Here is a 21259-nt window from a genome sequence, read left to right on the forward strand (position 1 = left end):
CACTGTGGATTGTGATGACATATTCTGTGTTCAGGGTAAAGTCTTGGCTCCATTGAAGTCAATGGAAGTTTTCCCATTGACTTCAATGGAGCCAGGATTTCACCTTCAATGGCAGCGATAACTCTACATAATGTTCAAGTGCAGAATAGGCAATAGAGAGCGACAGTGAATATGGAAGAGTAGGTTTTTATCCGAAGTACTTATGTCATGTCCGTGCTTAGAAAGACTCATAGACTCATAGACTCTAGGACTGGAAGGGACCTCAAGAGGTCATCGAGTCCAGTCCCCTGCCCTCATGGCAGGACCAAATACTGTCTAGACCATCCCTAATAGACATTTATCTAACCTACTCTTAAATATCTCCAGCGATGGAGATTCCACAACTTCCCTAGGCAATCTATTCCAGTGTTTAACTACCCTGACAGTTAGGAACTTTTTCCTAATGTCCAACCTAAATCTCCCTTGCTGCAGTTTAAGCCCATTGCTTCTTGTTCTATCATTGGAGGCTAAGGTGAACAAGTTTTCTCCCTCCTCCTGATGACACCCTTTTAGATACCTGAAAACTGATATCAGGTCCCCTCTCAGTCTTCTCTTTTCCAAACTAAATAAACCCAATTCCTTCAGCCTTCCTTCATAGGTCATGTTCTCAAGACCTTTAATCATTCTTGTTGCTCTTCTCTGGACCCTCTCCAATTTCTCCACATCTTTCTTGAAATGTGGTGCCCAGAACTGGACACAATACTCCAGTTGAGAGAAAAGTTACTTTGATAAAATCTTGGGGATTATAGTGTTGTACTTAGCATATTATGAAAATCAGTGGACAATTCACACAGCATTTGATAACACATATTGCTCTTACAGTGCAGTAAGGCTGTCTGTTCTGTCCAGTGTTTGGAGAGTGATCATCATTGCAGTGTTTCTAGTCAACAGGGAGTTATACTCATGATAGTGAGTTCACTCATGTAGTCAGTTCCTACAGGCATAGTACTAATGTTACCTAGGACACCAGAGGGATATAGATATGAAAATAGATGTATTTGCATTTTAATACCACAGTTTCTTGTTTTTATAACAATTTGTATAGTGAGAACAATCCTAAAGATATGAAACTGGCTCCTGGAAAACAACTATTTACTGTGGGGTAGACAAAACAGTCAGCAAACAGTCATTTTCCTTTGCACTAATTACACTTTAAAGTAGCCATACTTATCATTATTTTATCTGAGTCCTTCACAAATTTTAATGTGTTAATCATCACAATATCTGTAGTATTATCCCCATTTTACAGATGGGGAACTGAAGCACAGAAATGATTAAGGCGAAAAGTAGCCACTAATTTTGGGAACCCAATTTAAGACTCATAGAGTCTGATTTTTGCAGAGTACCTGGCATTATCTAGCACTTTATATGTTCAAAGCACAGCTCCCATTGACTTCACTTGCAGCTATGAATTCAGCACTTCAGGCCCCAGAGGTGTAAGGATGCAGGAACTCTAATGTGGGTCTGCAGAGCCTGGCAGACTGATGGTCTCACAGTGCCACAGGGAGACCATGTAGAGCCACACCCAGGGAGCACTGTGGAGAATAGGAGCCACTGGAAGTACTGCCCAAGGCAGCCAGAATGACAGTAGCTGTGGCCCTCTGACTGGTCGACCACCCGTTTAAGCAAGGAGAGTGTCCTTCCTAGGAAGTTGTTTGGGCAATAACACAGACTTTGGGCCTCCTGGTTCTCCAGACCTCACCTTGTATCTTGATTGCTGGCCTCTGATCCCAGCCTGACTCTGATCTTGTCTCTTGCATCCTGACTATAGCCTGGTACTACCTCTGATTTACAATATCCACCCCTGCCTGACTTTGACCCCAACTCTTGCTACTGTCCCTGATGTGTGATCTCCAGCCCAGCTATGACCGCTAGGTCAGACCACCTATGTCCTGGTCCCTTACACCGAGGTCTCCAGTTGGATGCTCAGAAAAAGAGGACCAGACAATCAGTGATCACCCGTGAAAAATGTGATTTAAGTGACTTGACTAGCATAATGTACACACTCTGTGACAGAGGCAGGAATAGAATCTAATTCTCTAGGAAACCATTCAACTGCCTTAATCCTGGGACCATCCTTTTTCTTCCTGAAATTTCCCACCTCATTCATTGCACAACTTTCTACTTCTGCAACAAATGAGGTGGAATTCCTACAGTTAATCAGCCCTCATTCATTCCCAGAACAGATCTATCCTGTACCCTGAATGAGGCAGGGATCCTGTGATCATGTAATTAAATACTGTATCATAATGCAGACACATGAGGAGGCTGAATTAAGGTTGCATGGACAATCTAGGAAGACCGCATTTGGGATGCTGTGTACAAGTCTGGTCACCTATGTTCAAGAAAGATTAATTAAAACTGAAACAGTTGCAGAAAAGGGTTCTCCTGTGGGCTGAAATACATTGGTCAAATTTCAACTGTTGGGTTTATTGTGGGGGTGCTGGGTGCTGTTGGTGGCCTATGATACACAGTAGGTCATATTAGGTGATCTAGTGGTCCCTTCGGGCCTTAAACTCTGACTCCTGACTTTTGAATTGTCCTGAGCATGTGCAAACTAAGATTTTTTTAAAGACTTATAATTTAGCCAAATGTAGGTAGTTTTTCACAAGGACAGTAAAAGATACATCCCTGACACAAAGGGCACCCATCTGTGCACTTTCAAGTCCCTGCTCCAAAGCATGGGGGCATTAGCGCTTCTCAAAGAAAAGTTTTCCATAATTGTTTTTAGTGGAAAAGCAATGTATTTTTCCCTTGCCAAATTCTCAAAAATGGTGGAACTGTTTTGGCTGAAACTTTCAAGAATAATTCAGCCTGAGGCAGATACCCAGCATAGAAAATTTCAGTCTAAAATAAGTTTTGGAATGAAGCAACTGAATATGGGGTCTTATAACGGGAAGTGTCAGCCTTCCCTATAATACTATCCCTATAGGTTTTATTCAAGGACTTCTTTAAAGACAAACAATTTACAAACGTAATTACTATTATTTCCACCATTGTTAGAAGACTCTTGCCTTGATGGGTCAGTGACTATGCAGTACTTTTTTAGTGCAGGCTTCATGTGGATTTTGTGAGTTTTGTGCTTATGAAAAGTATCCCATTGGCAGCTCTGGAGACAGAAGAGAGAGGCTTTCTGAAGTCTGCTCCCCACAGAACATGAACAGACATCTCCAGACTTTGCGAGAATCCCTTAGAGGTTCAACTCCTTGTCCATTCAAGACCCTTTGTCTTTAGGGAGTCTGCAGACAAGGATATCAGTTTTTGCCAGTTGTGGTAACAGATGTGATCCAGATGCTTGTGCTGAAATTCTGGCCCTTTTGAAGGCAATGGAAGTTTTGCTATTGACTTCAGTGGAGTCAGGATTTCACCCGTCTTCACTAGTGACAACAAACTTACATCACATTGGCTACCCAACAGCTTCACAAGGATGTCAACTTTCATTCTTTACCAGCCTGGGCTAGATTAAACTAGCAGTCAAGAGGAGAAAAGCTCTATCTCATTACAATTCTCTAGGTTCTCCAGCTTCCCATGTTAAAGAAGTTTACATGGCAAAGGATTTTTTTGCATTCAATAATACATGCAAAATATATAATAATATTACTGAGGGTTAAATTACTTTATTGATAAGAAGTCTGATAACTGGTCACAATTAATTAATTAGTTTATTAATTAAAGATGAATAAGCATAATACAGAAAGGTTAATACAATACCAGTCTGGAACAGAGCCTTGCAGCAGGTATATCATTACTCTGTTCCAAATTCTGAACTCAGTTCTGTCCATATTTATATTGCCCTTGTTTATGACAGAAAATTTCACAGATTCCTCAGACCTCACACACCCTTTTTTAAAATCTATGTTTTATATATAGCATTCCAGATGTGTGTAGACCATAGAGACATTTACACTAACTGTACCTAGCACACAATTCCTATTTAGCAAATCTTAACAGCACATACAACTTGTTTCTGATAATTCTACACATACAAAGAACAGAGGTTACCATACTTTAACTACTAACAGATTTCCACAAGAAAGCTTAGCATGAGTATAAGACATTCAGAGATTATATGATATTGGCTAACAATATATACGTAATAAAATGTTTCAAGATGGTCAAGTCAAAAGGCAAGTATGTATGAAATAGCAATATGGTAACTTTCCTTATAGCTTATGTTTTTCAATTTGAGACACTTTCTCTTTTCTTTATTACTAGGTCATACTTGGGGCACAAAGATCAGCTGGTGCTTCTCTGTTGTTTGGATGTCCTCCAAGACAGCTTAAAAACAGACAGCTAATCTTATCTTGCTCTGAGAGGCTAAGCAATGATGGGAGAAGTAAGCGGACCAAAGAAAAAGAATATTTCTTTCTCTTAAAGGAACAATCTATAAATCGACCAGCTAATCCTTCGCCTGTCTTCATGGTTGCCACTTTGATTGAGCCTCAGTTTGTCTTGCTAGAACCTGAAATCCACCGAGTCCTATGTGTCAGATCAGAATCTGTTTTCCCAGTGAACAAAATACTGAATTTGAATTACAACCAGACATATCACAATAACTTTTGTCTTTCTAATGGTGTCTTGCATGTTGTGAAAGGAGTTTCTTCTGGTAAAGATTCTGAAGTTCTAAACGAAAAGGTTGCAAACACTGAGACTGAAATTTTCAAACTCCAGGTTGAAAAAGATTATATGGAAAAATGTTTGCAAAATAAAAAAGCTATGCAGAAAAGCACAGATGAAAAGAAAAACTCAAATAAAGAAATAAATGATGGAAAAAATCAAAGTAGAAATTGTCCAGAGAAATCTCAGCGAGAAGAAAAAAGGGATGAGAAAGCACAAATCAGAACAATAACTTGCATTTCTGAAAAAGCCAACAAAGCTGCACATGATGAAACTGTGGAGCAAAAAGCAGAACCAACATTTCATACAGCAAGGATTCCAGGTGACCAAAACATGTCTGTCCTAAACAAGGAATTAGAAGGATATCCCCAAGAGAACTCTGAACTTAAGAATGAACATGGAAAACATTTAGCAATCTGTACCTTTGATGAAGTGAACAGAAGATGCCTAGAAAATAACATTTTTGTGACAGAAGAGAAGGGTAAACAACCTGAGAATCTAACTGACCAAATAAAAGTGTGTCTACAAAAAACGGAACTGAAAGAAAAGAGAGAGCAATGTTTGAAACTGTATGAACAAGAAGATGAGGATAAGTCATCATGCAAACAAATGACTCATCAGATAGAGGAATATAGTAAATGCTCTCAAAAACTGTCTTCACTGAAGGAAGATAAGTATATGTATCCACTGAATATATTGTCTCCTGCACAAGAGAGAAATTTATACTTAAATAAAGGGTTAGCACTAGAGGAAGAATATTCTGAACATGGTCATTATCCATCAGCAGCAAAACAAGAAAACAATGGATATATCCTGGAAATAGATACGTTAGAGAAGTTAGTGGATATATATTCTCAAAAAATATCTGCACTGATGAAAGAGAATGGGAGTTACTCACAGAAACTCCTCATGTTACAGGAAGAGAATGATAGATATTATCAGAAGATGTGTGCACTAGAAGAGGAGATAGATGCATATTCTCGAAACATATTAACAGTACATGAAATTGATGTTGACTCTTCCCAAAAGTTATTAGCCAAGGAGGAAATATATGGTAACTGTTATAACAGTGTTTCAAAAGAGAAGAACTTTAGGTGCCCAGGAGCAATTTGTGTTCTCTTGGGTGAAACTGAAATACTTTCCAAGAACGTCTCTCACCTGGTTAAAGAGGGAGATAGAAATTCTGAAAAAGAAATACCAGTGATGGAATCAAATAAATTTCTCAAGAAAATTGTAGCTCTTGATGAAAAGAAGATTAAATATTTCCAGCTGCTTTCTGGTCTCAAAGAGGAGAGAAATAGCTTTTTCAGAGAAATAGCTAAACTCTTACAAGACAAAGAAAAATATATAAAGAAAACTCATGAACTGGAAGAAGAGAGAGAGAGAAATTTACAGATAATATCTCGACTAGAAGGAGACAAAGAAACTTTATTGGGAAGTTTGAGTGAGCTGAAATGTGAACAAGATAAATACATGACAATGATTTCTGAATTGAATGAGTGCAAAACCAAATGCTACCAAACAATTTCTGATCTACAAGAGGAAAAACATATACTGAAAAATGATATGGATGGAGTCCACAGGGAAAGTTCTGAACAGCTTCTAGAATCTCAGAAAGTAATTGAGAACATTCTTCAAGAAAACAATGAATTGAAGGAAATAATGTCTGCTCTTGGAATCAGCTATGAAGAGCTGATAAAAGATAAAATTTCTGGAATGGAAGAAAAGTTGCTAAGATTGAAGCAAGAAAATAAGAGTCTACCACATAGAATGCAAGCAAAGGAAACAGAGATGGCTTCTGGTAAAATACAGACTAAAGAAAAAGGAATTCAAGTTATAGAACACTCAAACTGTCTCACTAGAAAAGATAAAGAAATCTGTTTGGAAGAGGATATTTGTAGCATTAAACGATATTGTCAAGTGGGATGTTCTAAAAACACTGAGACTTCTAAGTGCCATTTTAGTAAGGTTGGGATAAGTGCATTTTTGCGTGATCAAAACATTATGATCTCCAGGGTTCTGCAAAAGACTTCTGAGAGACCGGAGGTGGCAAAGTTAGCCTTTGAAACAGAAGACAAAATATCAAGCAACAGTTTTTCTGAATGTTGTGTTAAAGTGCTGGAGAATATGGAGCAAGAGTCTGCAAAGGTAAAATGAACCCAAAAGGGCCAGTTGTCAATTTTTATGATAAAAATACATTCTTTTCACAAATGTCAGAGTTGCTAGTGTACCAAGCCACTTTATTTACACTAGAGTTGGTTGGAAAATTTTAGCTGAAACAAATGATTTTTTAAAAACATTGATTTTTGACCAAACGAAGCATTTCAACGTCAAAATGTTCTGCCTTTTTGACATTGTCAGAACAGAATATTTTGATTTTTTTCATTTTGAAATTACTTTTTTTGAACTAAAAAAATTATATAAAAACAATGATTTTGACCTTTTAAAACTTGAAATTCATGATGAGACATTTCAGTTCTATCACAGCTAAGCATTTAGATCAAGCTGAATTTTTTTTTCAGAATTTTGTTTCACAGGAAATTTTGAAATTTTGTGGCTCTGTTCCATTTCAGAATGGAAATCCAGTTCCTGCCCAGCTCTTCCCTCCATGTACGTATTCCATGGAATGAAATCTTTAGGGCCCCTTAGCAGTGATGTCTTATGGCAAACTGTGAAAAATGTTCACATTTAGAAAAAAAAAATTGTATGTTGCTCTTCATTATTTTGATTGCTAGGGATATTTGCTGAACACAGGATCTTTGTTTCTTAATGATTCTTCACAGAATTTGACTGCTGCTGAGGATTATCTCTAAGATCTTATTTTCATGCAAATGTTCTTAGTCATTTAAATGAAAAAATAAGAAATAAAAAACCTCCCTAGAAACTATAAACCAGCAGAATTATTTCACCACATTGGCTCAGGTTTACCCCATTAAAACAGGAGTAAATGTTCTCAGATAGTTTTGCACGAAGTGTCTGTATCTTTAAAAAGGGAATCCAAACAATGTTGAGTTTGCCCTGAGATTCTGCAAAAGATACAACAGAGCAATGCTCAGCATATCTGGAGAGAAGAGGGCAATAGAAGAAGCAAGTAGATTCCTGTCCTCGACACAACACCCACCCCGCCCCAGCCTGCCTCAGGGCTTCCATTGTGTCAAGGGGCCAAGAGCAGCCGATGTACACTAGGAGAATCCTTCGCTGATTCCTTAAGGCAACTTAAGTCTCCTTTTTCCTGTTGATTTGACCCACAGTACACAGAGATGGAAGTACCATAAATAGCTTACTCTTACATTTCCTAAATTAAGCCCTCCTTTCAAGAGCTGGAGATAATTCTCACACACCTTTAAGAAGATGTGTGTTACTTTAATTGCATGAAGGGACTTGTTTCTTTTTCTGCCCTTTATCCAGGGGAGCACATTTGAAAGCTACAGCGCAATGCAAGAACAACTGGAAAGGTCAAAGGAAGAACTAAAAATACAACAAATGGAATTAGAAAAGGCCAAAAAAGAGGTAATCTCCCATTTGATATATTTACGTGAAGCAAATCCTTTTCTTGTTTTCTTCTCGTACTTTCCTTGTTTCCACCAGTGTTCAAAAGAATTACAAGAGGAAAAAGCTTCTGATCTAGAGAACCAACCTGTGTCTCTTTGATGCCCCCAGTTAAGTGATGATTTGCACAGTAATTCATTATTGGTCAGAATTTGAATTACAGTTGCATTTCCTTATCAGAGTCACAACTGAAAGTGCTTAATAAGGAGACTCTTGCACAAAGAGTCTGTCGTCTAGATTCTGGGCAGAACTGCTTTTCCCCCTGTTAGGAAAGGTAAATATGAATGGTTGTGGTAACTTAGAAACTCTGATGATTAAGACAGTGCTAAATGCAAAGTTTCCAGTTTTCAAATGAGAAGGTTTATTCAAGAAACAGAAGCATGGAAAACCTGAGGCACACACAAAGCATTTTCTTTACCGAGGGATAAAGAGAAACAAATTGCAGTGTCCACTCACAGGCCACACAGTAACTATGAAGTTCCATATTATGGAATAATCTTCACTGAATGAGTACTCTTGCCTTTGGAAGTCTACGTTTTGGTGTGTGCAGCCATCTAATTGAATCACAATGCCAAAGATCACCCACCTAACTCCAAGTAACTCCAAGGAAACTTCTTCTTGAGTTTCATAACAGACCAACTTCAGTGTTCCTCATCTTTTTCTGTTGCAAAAACAAACCACATTATCTATTATCTAAATGAGAATATATTTCTCCAAAGCTTGATGGCAAGTTGGCATTTCCTAGCTGCTGCAAAACAGGTGTTGGCACAAATCATTTTAGACATGGTGCAATAACTCATAGTAAAAAGCAGACATGGTGAGCAAGGGAAAGGTTAACAGTAATAAGATTGCATAGCGGCACGTTTATGTATGGATAGTTCCATGAAAGTTTTATTTAAAAAAAAATGTTTTAAAGATAAACTCATTTCTCTCAGGAAGAGAACAAGTGGTTGTTTTTCATGGCTTTGAATGAGTGATGCTGTTCATGCATTTGTCTGTTCAGATGGTGACCAATAACTTTTAGATTGCATGTGAAAGGACTGTCCCAGTAATTGGCTCTTTACCTGACCAACTTTGGTCCTTTGAACATTTTCTTTTATTTATGAAAGTACAAAAAACTTCTTTTGTTAAATTAGAAGAAGGTGTAGCCTTTGTTTTCAAACAGTCAGAAGGAAGAAGACTTGAGGTCTTACATATAAGGGGGTAGCAGATGTTTAATAGCAGGGGTGGCCAACCTGAGCCTGAGAAGGAGCCAGAATTTACCAACATACATTGCCAAAGAGCCACAGTAATATGTCAACAGCCTCCCATCAGCTTTTCCGCTCCCTGCTCCTAGTTCCTCCCATCCAGCGGCAGCTCAGCCAATCAGGGCCTCCCACTCCCTCCTTCAGCTGTTTCGTGGTATGCAAGAGGCTCTGGGGGAGGAGCGAGGGCACGGCAGGCTATGGGAAGGGGATGGGAAGGGGTGGAGTTGGGGCTGGGCCTGTGGCAGAACCAAGGGGTTGAGCATTGAGCACCCCCCAGCACACTGGAAAGTTGGCACCTGTAGCTCCAGCTCCGGAGTCGGTGCCCGTACAAGGAGCCGCATATTAACTTCTGAAGAGCTGCATGTGGCTCTGGAGCCACAGATTGGCCACCCTTGCTTAATAGCATGCCATCCTGCAATTACATTTTCAAAATTACAATTAATGGTGAAATCTATGATGATGCATTGTGGAAATAATGCAAAAACAGACAATTTTTTTTCCTTTGTTTTCCCCATTCCCAGTTTTTTTAATGCAACATTATCTTATTTTTCCTGCTAATAAAATCCAATTTTAGTTTGATTTTCACTTAAGATACTTTGAAATACTGTGTATATCAATTTTTGAGCTTCACTCTGAGTTTTCCAGTGCATGTACTCCAGATGGATAATGTTCTTTAGGATTTATTCCAAGGGCCTGGTTCTGTTTTAGTTGTGAGGCCAGCTTTATGTGGTCTAATTCCATTTAATTCAGTAGAGTTATATCAGTGTAAAGCTGGTGTCCGCGAGATCAGAATCATTGGTTGTAAGTACATACTGGGAAGTGATATTAAGTACTGTCTGTAATTTTATTTTTTCATTCCTTTTCTCTGGTAGGCTCAGAAGTGGTACCGAGAACTTGGCTTTGTAGAAGCAAGATATGAAGAGGTCAGAACTCAGTTGACACAGACACTCTCTGAATTACATCAACTTAAACTGGCAGATGGCGGGGAAAGGCTTAGAAAGCAGTGCTGCCAATTAATGGTATGTATGTAAGAAAATGGAGGAAAAAATACTCCTTGGGAGAAGACGACTTGGATGCGGAAGATGGATTAATGTTCAGAATAATAGATTTTGAAACAAGCCTGAAATTCCTAGATTTACTGGAAGCAGAGGTTCAAATCCAGGCAGGGATGATTCAACCTTTCCAAAATAGATAAATTGACTATTGAGCAGTTTACTATGCATATTGTAGATGACAACTTTAAAAGCAAAGTCTTTTTGCTCTGCAGGGACACTAAAGAATTCACATATTTTTTATAATAGGGATCACCCTGCTATCCTTGGCTAAAGTTTCCCCTTTCCTCACCATTATGCATTATGTGATGTACCCTGGTTATTTGCCTGGCTGCTGTCTTCTCACTCCGGAGGGGTATTTGAGTGCTGCTTGTGTTGGCATATTACCTCCATTGTTCGGCCTGATCTTCGAAGGTGCTGAGTACCCACAAATCCCACTGAGATATGGATGCTCTGCATTTCTCAAGATCAGTTCCGTTATTTGGACACATTAGGTGAAATTCTGGCCCCATTGAAGTCAATGGGAGTTTTGCCATGGTGCTAGCTAGGCTTTATGGAATCCTTTACATCTATATATTGAACTTTGGGGTGAATAAATACCAGTTCAGCGGAGTTGAGAAACAATCTTAAAAGGAATGATAGGAACAGCTGAATCAAATTCTGCTCTCAGTTCAACCAGCATAAATCCTGAGTAACTCCATTGACCAGTATCCTTAATTATATAGTTAAAAAAGTAAACAGCAGAAATTATATAATAAAAGTAAATGAAAATTGAAACAAAATAAATATAAAAACAGATTTATACAGGGACTTGATAAGAGGTTGAGGAACTAAAGTGGAGCTCAGAACATGTGGGTTCTATTTCTTGGCTCTGCCATTGGTTTCCTGTTTACCTTGGGCAAGTCACTTAATTCCTCTGTGCCTCAGTTCCTCAATGGTGAGATGCGGTAGTAATTAGAGCTGATCATGCTTCTACTTTCCTCTATGAGCCAGCTCACTGGCAGGTCTACATCTCCCAGGATACACCACAGTCTCCCCTCTTTGTGTCACGGGACTTGTGGGAGATGTAGTCTGGGGAGCCCAGCCCATAGAGGAGAATAGGAACAAAGTAACTGAAATTAATCTCCCATGAGGCATATGGCATATCTGAATCTAAATAATTTGGGTTTTGTCCTTAAACCAAAACCTATTTGGTTTTCAGGGGGTTAGTTTTTTGATGAAAGATCAAAAACTTTGAAGAAAGCAGAGTTGTTTCTTGAAAACTTTCATTTAGTTGAAAATCCAATTTTCCATCAAAAAACAGTTTGGATGGAAAATTTTAAACCAACGCTTCAAGTAATATTTCCATACTTCACAGGATTGTCATGAAGGTAAGTTAATTGATGGTCATGAGGTGCTCAGACAGCATTGCAACAAGTGCTATGGACAAAATTTTAAATAAACATTTGTATTGAAGAACTCTTTTAAATAAATATCACCATCAAGGCAAATCCCAAAGAGACATAATCTCCTTGCAGATTGAGTGCTACCTAGATCTATCTCTAGCTATGTCCTTAAGACAGTCTATCTGGATGTTCAGTCTTTGTCCATCATTGGCAGTATTATCTTGCCACTGACACTTTTGGTGACCATGTGATCGCCAGCCATGTAGCAGCATTCCTTAGTAAACACACTTTGTAATTTGTTGGTCTTCCCACTTAATAATATGTTAATGCCTAAGAAGTTGCTGAAACCAAGCCTTAAATATCTTCATTGCTGATCTTGTCCTGCTTTCATACATTTTTTAGTGTTTGCTAATTACTGATGTTCATTTATGCAATAGCTTCCCCTTCCCCTTTCAGAGTCCCTCTCTTTGTCCAACTCAAACAAGTAGTGAGATCAAATTCTGTTCTTGGATGTACACACCCGGCTCCCACTGAGATCAAAGGGGCTACAAACATATATCTGAAGGCAGAGTTTGCCCCCTTATGATGAGTACGTGACACCGCAATTATTTCCATGGCAAGAGTCTGTGATGCCTTAAACACAGGATATTGACTTCACTGTCAGGATTAAACAAAAGGGGAAGCTGAACTGAAAGGGAGGAAAGCTCTTATTATACACAAACTATCCTAACAATAGCCAAGGCTCTATTGCTGAGATACGGAGTGAGTTTATTTTAATAAATGTTCTATTCTCAATTTGCTTCTGTTTGAATTTTCCGTTTTACAAAAAACCTTTTTATAGCCATGAAGCTCTAAATAATAATGGCTTTTTGTGCAATGTGAAGAAAGTGATCTGAATTTTGCTTGGTAGAAAGTCATTCTCTTAATGAAAATAAACAAATGTAAGAGTTTTCACATGGTTACTAACATGACCTGCTTGTCTGGGCATATCTCCCCTCCTGATTGTAACTGGTTGGGCTGAGGATTGCAGCTGTATTTACAGTAAATTACTACCACAGCTGCCAACTTTCAGGCAGTAAATAAGCACCCTGACTTTCACAATAAGCCAAAAATCAAGCTAATCCCATTTCAAAACAAGGCCAAAACAAACCAATCCCTAAGAACCCCAACACTATGTGACTAGGCCCCCCTGGCCTGCAGTCTGGGACTGTGCTGTGCACCCCTGACTCTCTCTCCCCCCCTTGCCCCTGCTTGCTGGAAGCTGATTAAAAAAAAAGAAGCTACAAGTCAAAAACTAGCCAACAAGCAACTCAGAAGCCAATTAAGCCAAAAACAAGCCCAATTTCTGCATTTTTTTCATGGGTTTGTCATGTCTGGTTGCCACCATAGACAAAAGATTGCACTTCACCCCAGGAAGATAGTAACGTAATCAATTTGTATTAAATCACTATAGCTTAATTTCAGTGCTAAGCTACCCTATCTCACAGCCTTGATCGCAGATACAGGATGCGATGGTGTTTAGTGGTCTAGATGAGAGAGAGAAGATATCTCAGGCATATAGCTAGGATTGCTTGTCAGCTTGCTCTTAAATGAGTGTTTGTTGCTGACGGAAAGCACTGATTGAAGTTTATCACTTAACTCAGAGTCTGCAAACTTCGTGATATTAACTGGAGTACTGAGTGCAGATGCAAGATTTTCAGCATCACCATGCAGTAGGTTGATATGTGGCACTGAGCTGCCATACAGGAGCTAATCATTTTATAGGAGAGGAAAGCTCAAGGTCCTATAGCACATCAGTGGCAGAGCCCACATAAAACTTCTGACTCCAAGTCCTGTGCTCTAACCACTAGACATGCTCCCTTTCCAATCTTGCGACAGTTTTTCAGAACTGCTCAGCAGGCATAATCAGGGCCAGATACTTCAGAAGAGCTTAGCTCTCATTTAGAGAACTAATTATGTGCCCAATATTTTTTTTAATACTTCAGCATGTTGAGTGGTGTGATATTTTGAAAATCTGGCCATAGGTTTCACAGTGAGAGCTGCTGGACGCTGAGCCCTTTTGAAAATCTGGGGGTTTAAATGGGAGATGAGCAGTTATGAAAATCTTACCCCATAACAGGTGATTTCAATGCCTTTTATTACTCAGGAGGTTATTCAGATGATCATAAATTATCCTTTCTAGCCTTAAAAATCTATGAACAATACTATATTTGCTCTGGAAGTTCTTCTGGTTTCATTTAAACTGTCTGTGCCTCAGTTTTCCCATACGTGAAATAGGTATTTTTATTATAGCCTTCTCACAAGGGTGTTGTGAATTCATTGTTCCAAAGGTGTTTCAACGTTGTTGTTTGACAGGCGTTAATATATTTATGTTACTTTAATTTTACACCTACACTGGCTTTAAAGGTAAAAAAAATAATTTTGACATATGAGGTGAGTGCACATTTTGATTGACAGATTTTGGGTATTCTTTTAGTATTCTGTACTAAGAATAGTTTTTTGAGTTTATAGATTAAAATATATATGGATATTTGTTTTCTTGAATACATGCAGAAGGAAGCTGAAGAACTGAAAGCGGATAGGCTAGCCAATAAGAGATTAGAACAGCAAGTGCTGACCCTGAAATACCAACTAAGAGACCAGACTGTATTACAAAGTCAGTTTCAAGACTTGCAAAACCAAGTGGAACGCCTTCAGGCTCAGCTGTGTGAAAAGGTATAATAAATCTGGTTGTTACATGCTTAGCTGAGTGGACTAACATGGGCTTAGCTTGCTGATTCCACTTTATTCTTCTGACATGAAAGGATCAAAATATTCTTCTTTCTAAGGAATGGTTATAAGGGCAATAAAATGGTGTGTGCAGTGCAGCTACATAAAGCTGATCATCTGAAGGGAGAGAAAAGATGGCAGTAAAATGTGTGAGTGGCTGACATGGAAAGATTGATAGTCTTTCCACGGTTAAGGCTGCTGCCAAGCTCCATTATAATTCCTGTAGCCTAACTGCAGGCAAAATGGCATCCAAATTTTTTCGCTGGGGAATCTTGCTCTCCTCTCTCCAATGTCTGGATTTCTAAAATTCCCATCACTGTAATATATAGATGCTGTACAAGACTACAAAACTTAGCAAAGTCTATCAAAGTTGTGCCAAGATCCACCATCATTTCTTTTGTTCAAGGTATTAGGCCTTGTATGCATTTAAAAAGTTTCCCAGCATAACTATGTCAGTTAGGAGTGTGATTATTTTTTATTCAAATATTTATGCTGATAGAAGCCTAGTGTAGTTGAAGTTATACCTGTAGAAGCTACTTTATAATGGTATAGCTTATTTCATTTCACCAAACCAGAATAAACTATGCTGGTATAAGCACATTTATAATTATGCCTACACTAGGGGAGAAGGGTTTGCTGCTTTAATTATAACAGCATAGTAAAAGCAGCAAAACTTTTAAGCATAGACAGGTCTTACTTATTTTGGTGTGTCATCAAATTTTTGCTCAGTGCCACTTATCTGAGAAATTCCTGTAACAAATTGATTAGTGTTAACATTTTGCCCTACATGGGGTATGATCAGTTATGTGTTGCCAAAATGTTAACAGCAAATCATGTGGCATTCACTGGGGAAAATCTCTTTCCCTCATCTTCCCCCACACACACCCCTCGTGAAAGGGGGGTAGGCTCAGTGTAGAACCACCTAGGAGCTATTCCTCACAGCGGCAGCTGTGGTGAAAAGCTGTAGCTTCTGCTCTCTGCCCTGGTGAGGGAAAGAACATGAAACATAAAATATTGTGTCAAACCCAGTGGATCATACTCTCAAAGCCAATCCAGCTGCAAAAGTTATGGCCCATAACACAGTATAAAAGTTATCTTTTAATTAGGTGTGCTCATTTCTGATGCATATGATTGTAGTGGCACTGCACATAAGAAGATAAGAATGGCCATACTGGGTCAGACCAAAGTTCCATCCAGCCCAGTATCCTGTCTACTGACAGTGACCAATGCCAGGTGTCCCAGAGGGAGTGAATCTAACAGGTAATGATCAAGTGATCTCTCTCCTGCCATCCATCTCCACCCTCTGACAAACAGAGGCTAGGGACACCATTCCTTACCCATCCTGGCTAATAGTCATCAGGGGCGGCTCCAGGCACCAGCACGCCAAGTGCATGCCTGGAGTGGCAAGCCACGGGGGGCACTCTGCTGGTCGCCGCGAGGTGGCAGGCAGGTTGCCTTCGGCGGCTTGCCTGTGGAGGGTCCTCTGGTCCCGCGACTTCGGCAGACCTCCTGCAGGCATGCCACCAAATCCGCGGGACCGGGGACCTCCCGCAGGCAAGCCACCGAAGGCAGCCTGCCTGCCGTGCTTGGGGCATCAAAATACCTAGGGCTGTCCCTGATAGCCATTAATGGACTTAACCTCCATGAATTTATCTAGTTCTCTTTTTAACCCTGTTATAGTCCTAGCCTTCACAACCTCCTCAGGCAAGGAGTGCCACAGTTCCATATCTCATCATATCTCATCTTTTGAAGATCTACTATGTTTGATGACTGGAGGTTCAGAGACAAGTTATTAATTATCATAACTTTTAGTTCCTTATCACCAGTATAGTCTGCAGCTACCTCACTGTTAAGTGCCTAGACAAGTTCAGCTTCTGCTGTCTTTCTGCTGAGGGCAGGCAGAGTGCTGCAGACAATATATTTCCTTTTTGGTAGGGTGACCGTATGTCCCAATTTTTTATAGGGACAGTTCCAATATTTGGGGCTTTGTCTTATGTAGGCGCCTGTTATCCCTCCATGCCCTGTCCTGATTTTTCACACTTGCTGTCTGGTCACCCTACTTCTTGGACAACCCAGCAGTGCACCAAGAAGGTGTGAATTAACAACACAGTGGTCACATTAAAAAGTCTACATCTGCCCCCGGTTACCGCACAGTGCCATCTGAGATGCCGCAGTTATTTCCTGTTCATAGGTGCAGGAGAATATGTTCACATCACAGACACAACTGTATGGTAACTCATTGCCTTTTGAATAATATTCACCATATAAAAACTTTAACTAAAAAATATAATAAGCCAAAAGCCAACAGCTTAAATGGAAGGTGGTTTTGTTGTTCACTATTCTGAAAACAGAACTGATGACTGAACAACTAAAGGGAGCCATACTGTACTTCTGATGAAGCCTGCGGATATGTCCTTTAGAATGAATCTCCTGATGCTTTGCTAGTGTTTTAGTTGCTTTGTTTGGGTTTTAGTTATGTTAGTTTAATTTATTTTTATTTTACTTTATTTTTTTTAAAAAACCTTTTACACTTAACCCCCCCCACACACGCACATTAAATAACCAATAACCAATATAAGCAAATAAACACAAATGAAGATGGGAAGATGGGAAGGAAATTGTGGCCTACTTATTATCCTTTACTACTTGTCTACACCTCTCTCAGACTCATGCCTGCAGGGGTTATCAGCCTCACCATCAGTGCAACATGTCGAAGTTGAGCAACAGAATACAGGATGAAATAAAGGTCTTTATACCAAAGTTAATTGCTCCACCTCACCATCTTGGCATTTCACTTCTTGCTTCAACATAAATGAAGTGTGTCCAGTGAAAGGATCTCTCCCTGGCCACCTTCTTTGCTCCCCCAATCATAATACAATTTAAAAATTTCTTTCTTTTCTGTTACATACTATATTCCTTCCCAAACCCACAAATAATAATGTAACATGGCATTGTGAGCACTTCCAGCATGAGCATGTTTGTTCTCATGCAATAATTATTTTATGTGTGCATGTGCGCACACAATGTATGTCATAATTGCACTATATAAATGCAAATTACCATTATCAGTTAAATAAAATATATACACATGAACATAAATAAATCCATATTTTATTGTGTAATTCTAAGTTATTAATATGAAGCTGATTTTATATTTTGAAAATGGTGGGTGTTTTTGTCCTAGAGATCTGAAAGCAGATTTCCTATAAGCAATAAACGTTGTTATCCTAGGCTGTAAAGTATGCAATCTTGAACAAATATCTTTGAAAGTTGTACCTTCACTGCCTCAGGTGAGTGCAGAGTATGGGGGTGTTTTCTATGCACACATTTGAAATCTCATCCTCATCAAATGCTCATGGAGAAAATCCCTCCTGAGTTCCAGGATGTTACCACACATTATAGATGAGAAAAGGGGAAACTACTTTCTGGAGAAGCGGGATAGAAGATTCATAGGGTACATGAGGAGATGCACACATAATGATGGATACCAGAATAAGCCTTTTAATGTGGTGCTGCTGTGATTAAGTTACCTGAGGTGGCCAGTGATAAAGGAGCTCCTTAAACTACCAAAAAATTGTAAAGGGAACCTTGAATAACTGAGTACAAAATGTTTTTCATTCATTTAGACTGAGGAACTTCAGAAAAGAAAGACTGAAACTGACCTGACAGTAGCTCCGCTTAAGGTAATGTATTTTGCTGAAACTGTTGCAGCATCTCTGATCTTTTTTATTGATTACAAAGCAAGCTTAATTTGGTTATTCTTAGTAACAGTATATTTAGCCACACTCTTTCTGTAGTGTGTGGTATGCCTGTTTCCAGGAAGACCCTCCTGAATATTAGCCATTTGACTTTAATTGGACTGCAGGCCCGGGGTTAGGAGGGGAAGCTGGTATCATTGCTACTGTTGCTGTTCATCTCGCCACCAGAGGGAACTAGTACACAGAGAACTGAACTATCCGTTACTAGTTATCTGCATGTGTGTGTTGTGGTTGTGATGCTGCAGAGATTGATGGCTCAGAAATATAGAAATATGAGCAATGTCTTAAACTCTGATATCAAAATCTACTTAGTTAAATTAGACATAAATACACTGGGGAACTGAAGTCTATTTGTCTATTGTTATGCTACATAGGCTAAGCTGGCTTGCCTTGTCCGGAAATGCCACGAAAGAAACTGCTTGATTACCCAGCTGGTCAGGGAATTTCGCAGGCATGGAATTATGGATTCCATTTTCAATGAAGAGGCAAGGAATTTGGTGAATGACACGGCGCTCGCAGAGTACACTACCACCTTTCCATTTGTATGCAATCGAGAGGTACGTGCATACAAATTCCCAATCATACCAGTCAATACCTGCACTCTGTATAAAATGTATGTAGCCAGATGGTGAAATGTGTATTCTTAAATGTTACTGACTTTAATTAAACCAATGCTGTGGGGCCCAAAGTATAATTTATCAGAAAATATATGGGGCCAGATTCCTAGTTGTGGTAAATCAGTGGAGCTATGCCAATTTACCCCTGCTGTAGACTAGGCTGTCGTCTCTGGAGGAGGTCACATGGTACGTCTGCCAGCCATAAGACTGTGAGGTGAAGACATAATAGACATAATATGCCGAATTCCCTAAAATGTCTTCTTCACGCACCTCCAAATATAGAAATTGAGAGAGGAAGAGATGTCTTTTCTATTTTGTGATAAGAAGTGAGGCATCACTGTAAGCTTGTGATAGGATACACCTAGTGCTAGGCTAGGTGAAGACTACTCCCAAAAAAGTACATAACTGCTGATGTTGAAAACTGTTGTTAATAGAGTGGAGAATTACCCATCCTGTCTCCATTCTTCTCGTCCTCCTTTGCTCTTCTTCCTAGTTTCCCGCGCCCTCCTCAGCCTGAACATAGTATGTGTCCAGTAGTTCCCCTCAACTTATTTATTCCACCAAATCCTTGGTGAGGGGCAGTGGGTCTGAGGTCAAATTTGTAGGTTACTCCCTTTACTGAAACAGTGACTGCATGAGTGCTGAAGGTCACATTTGAAAGTGTGGCTGCCAAGCTGTTTGTTTACATGCTACCACTTCTGCCTTTGACTGCCCTAGTGGAATGAGCACTCTGTGTTCCAGAGCACTGGAGCAGCTGTCCTCAGTTTAATAATAATAATATAATCATAAATAATAAAATCTAGCACTTATATAGTGCTTTTAATCAGTAGATCTCAAAGGGCTTCACAATCTTTAATGGATTCACCCTCCTTCCACACCTCTTGAAATCCTTCCTTTGAAGAGCATGGAACATACGGCTGGGCTGAAGGTAAATTTATTTCACTCTGGTTTATTGTTCTCATTTCTTTTAATGCTCCATTGACCCTAGTGCCCAACCTACCCTTTATTGGGTCTTGGCTGGCGGCCATCCTCAAATCTCCTGTGCTTCCGCCTTGTCAAATATACACATTTTGAGGCTGATTCACCTTTGTGTTCCTCTAGTTTTATGCTGGCTGCAACACAATAGAGAAAGGGATGGAAAAGTAACAGCTCAGCATTCAGTGTTTATTCTACCTCTGCTGTGACAGTGTCACTTCTTAACAAATCCAGCCAGCATTTGCTCAGCAACTGATCCAGGACTGCTGGGGATAGGGAAGAAATCTCCAAATGGAGATACTGTAACTCTGGCTTCACGCCCGGAGGATTGCCCTGGCCAGTAATACACTGACTGCCAAAGAGATTATGCCTTCAAATTCTGTCTGGCAAAGGAGAAGCAGAGAGTGAAGGTGAAGAGAATGATGGAGACAATATTGTGTGAAGCTGGATTTCAGCTACGTTGTAAGCAACTGAAGCACTAACTGCCTAACTATCTGGGGTCTGTGTGCAAGGTTCCAAAGAAGCTGTTCCCAAAGAACTGCACCAAACAAGACATCTTGGAGCTGGCATGCTTGTCGTACAGTGCAATTTTGAATTTTGGATTTCAATTTCCTTTATCCTCAGAACTGGGTAATGCAGTTTTATGCAGAATGGTTGTAGCTGTGTTGATCCCAGGATATTAGAGATAAGATGGGTCAGGTCTGACAAAGAGCTCTGTGTGGCTCGAGAGCTTGTTTCCCTCACCAACAGAAGTTGGTCCAATAAAAAGATATTACCTCCCCCACCTTGTCTCTCAAATACTTTTGGTAAGTGCCAGGGTTCATAACATTAGGTAGCCTCATACAGAAGCCTACTGTATGGCTGGAGGAATAAAGACATTTGGGTTAGAGAGTGTTTTGTAAAACTGAGGTGCTAACCCTGTAGATAATATTAATAAAAATTAAAGAAGAAAGATATATGGTGTCTTATTTTTTCTCCAAAGCCTCCCAGCATTATACTGAGGTTAGTATTGCAGGACTGGTTCCTAGAAAGTTTATTCATTTTTCACTTATGAACTGCTAGTTTATTTACCAGCAGAAACAGAGATGGTTCAGCATGGATATATTCCAGGTTCCTGCAGATATGCCTGTTTGCAGCAAAACTTAATTACATTTTTAAAGTATTTATTATTAAATGGTCTTTCTGCTAGGAGTGTCCTTTAAGAGATTGACCGAGGAAAGGCTTTTTTCTCAGTACTGTACTTCATTAGTT

At 39.5% G+C, this 21259-nt stretch overlaps 1 protein-coding gene across 12 annotated transcripts in view; it reads left to right on the forward strand.

The window, feature by feature from the left end:
• C5H4orf50 (chromosome 5 C4orf50 homolog) overlaps window positions 1-21259 on the forward strand; it is a 130802-nt gene that overhangs the window by 22459 nt on the left and 87084 nt on the right. For all 12 annotated transcript variants that reach the window (XR_004000496.1, XR_004000497.1, XR_004000498.1 and 9 more), the window contains 6 exons: window positions 4255-6804; window positions 8065-8166; window positions 10325-10471; window positions 14443-14604; window positions 18285-18341; window positions 18791-18973. Coding sequence is in view for 7 of the 12 variants with exons in the window: in XM_030563319.1 (XP_030419179.1) it covers window positions 4255-6804; window positions 8065-8166; window positions 10325-10471; window positions 14443-14604; window positions 18285-18341; window positions 18791-18973 (3201 nt within the window). In the remaining 5 variants the exon portion in view is untranslated. The remainder of the gene's footprint in view (window positions 1-4254; window positions 6805-8064; window positions 8167-10324; window positions 10472-14442; window positions 14605-18284; window positions 18342-18790; window positions 18974-21259) is intronic.

Source organism: Gopherus evgoodei, chromosome 5, assembly GCF_007399415.2.
Source record: "Gopherus evgoodei ecotype Sinaloan lineage chromosome 5, rGopEvg1_v1.p, whole genome shotgun sequence".
In the NCBI taxonomy this organism is placed as follows: domain Eukaryota; kingdom Metazoa; phylum Chordata; order Testudines; family Testudinidae; genus Gopherus; species Gopherus evgoodei.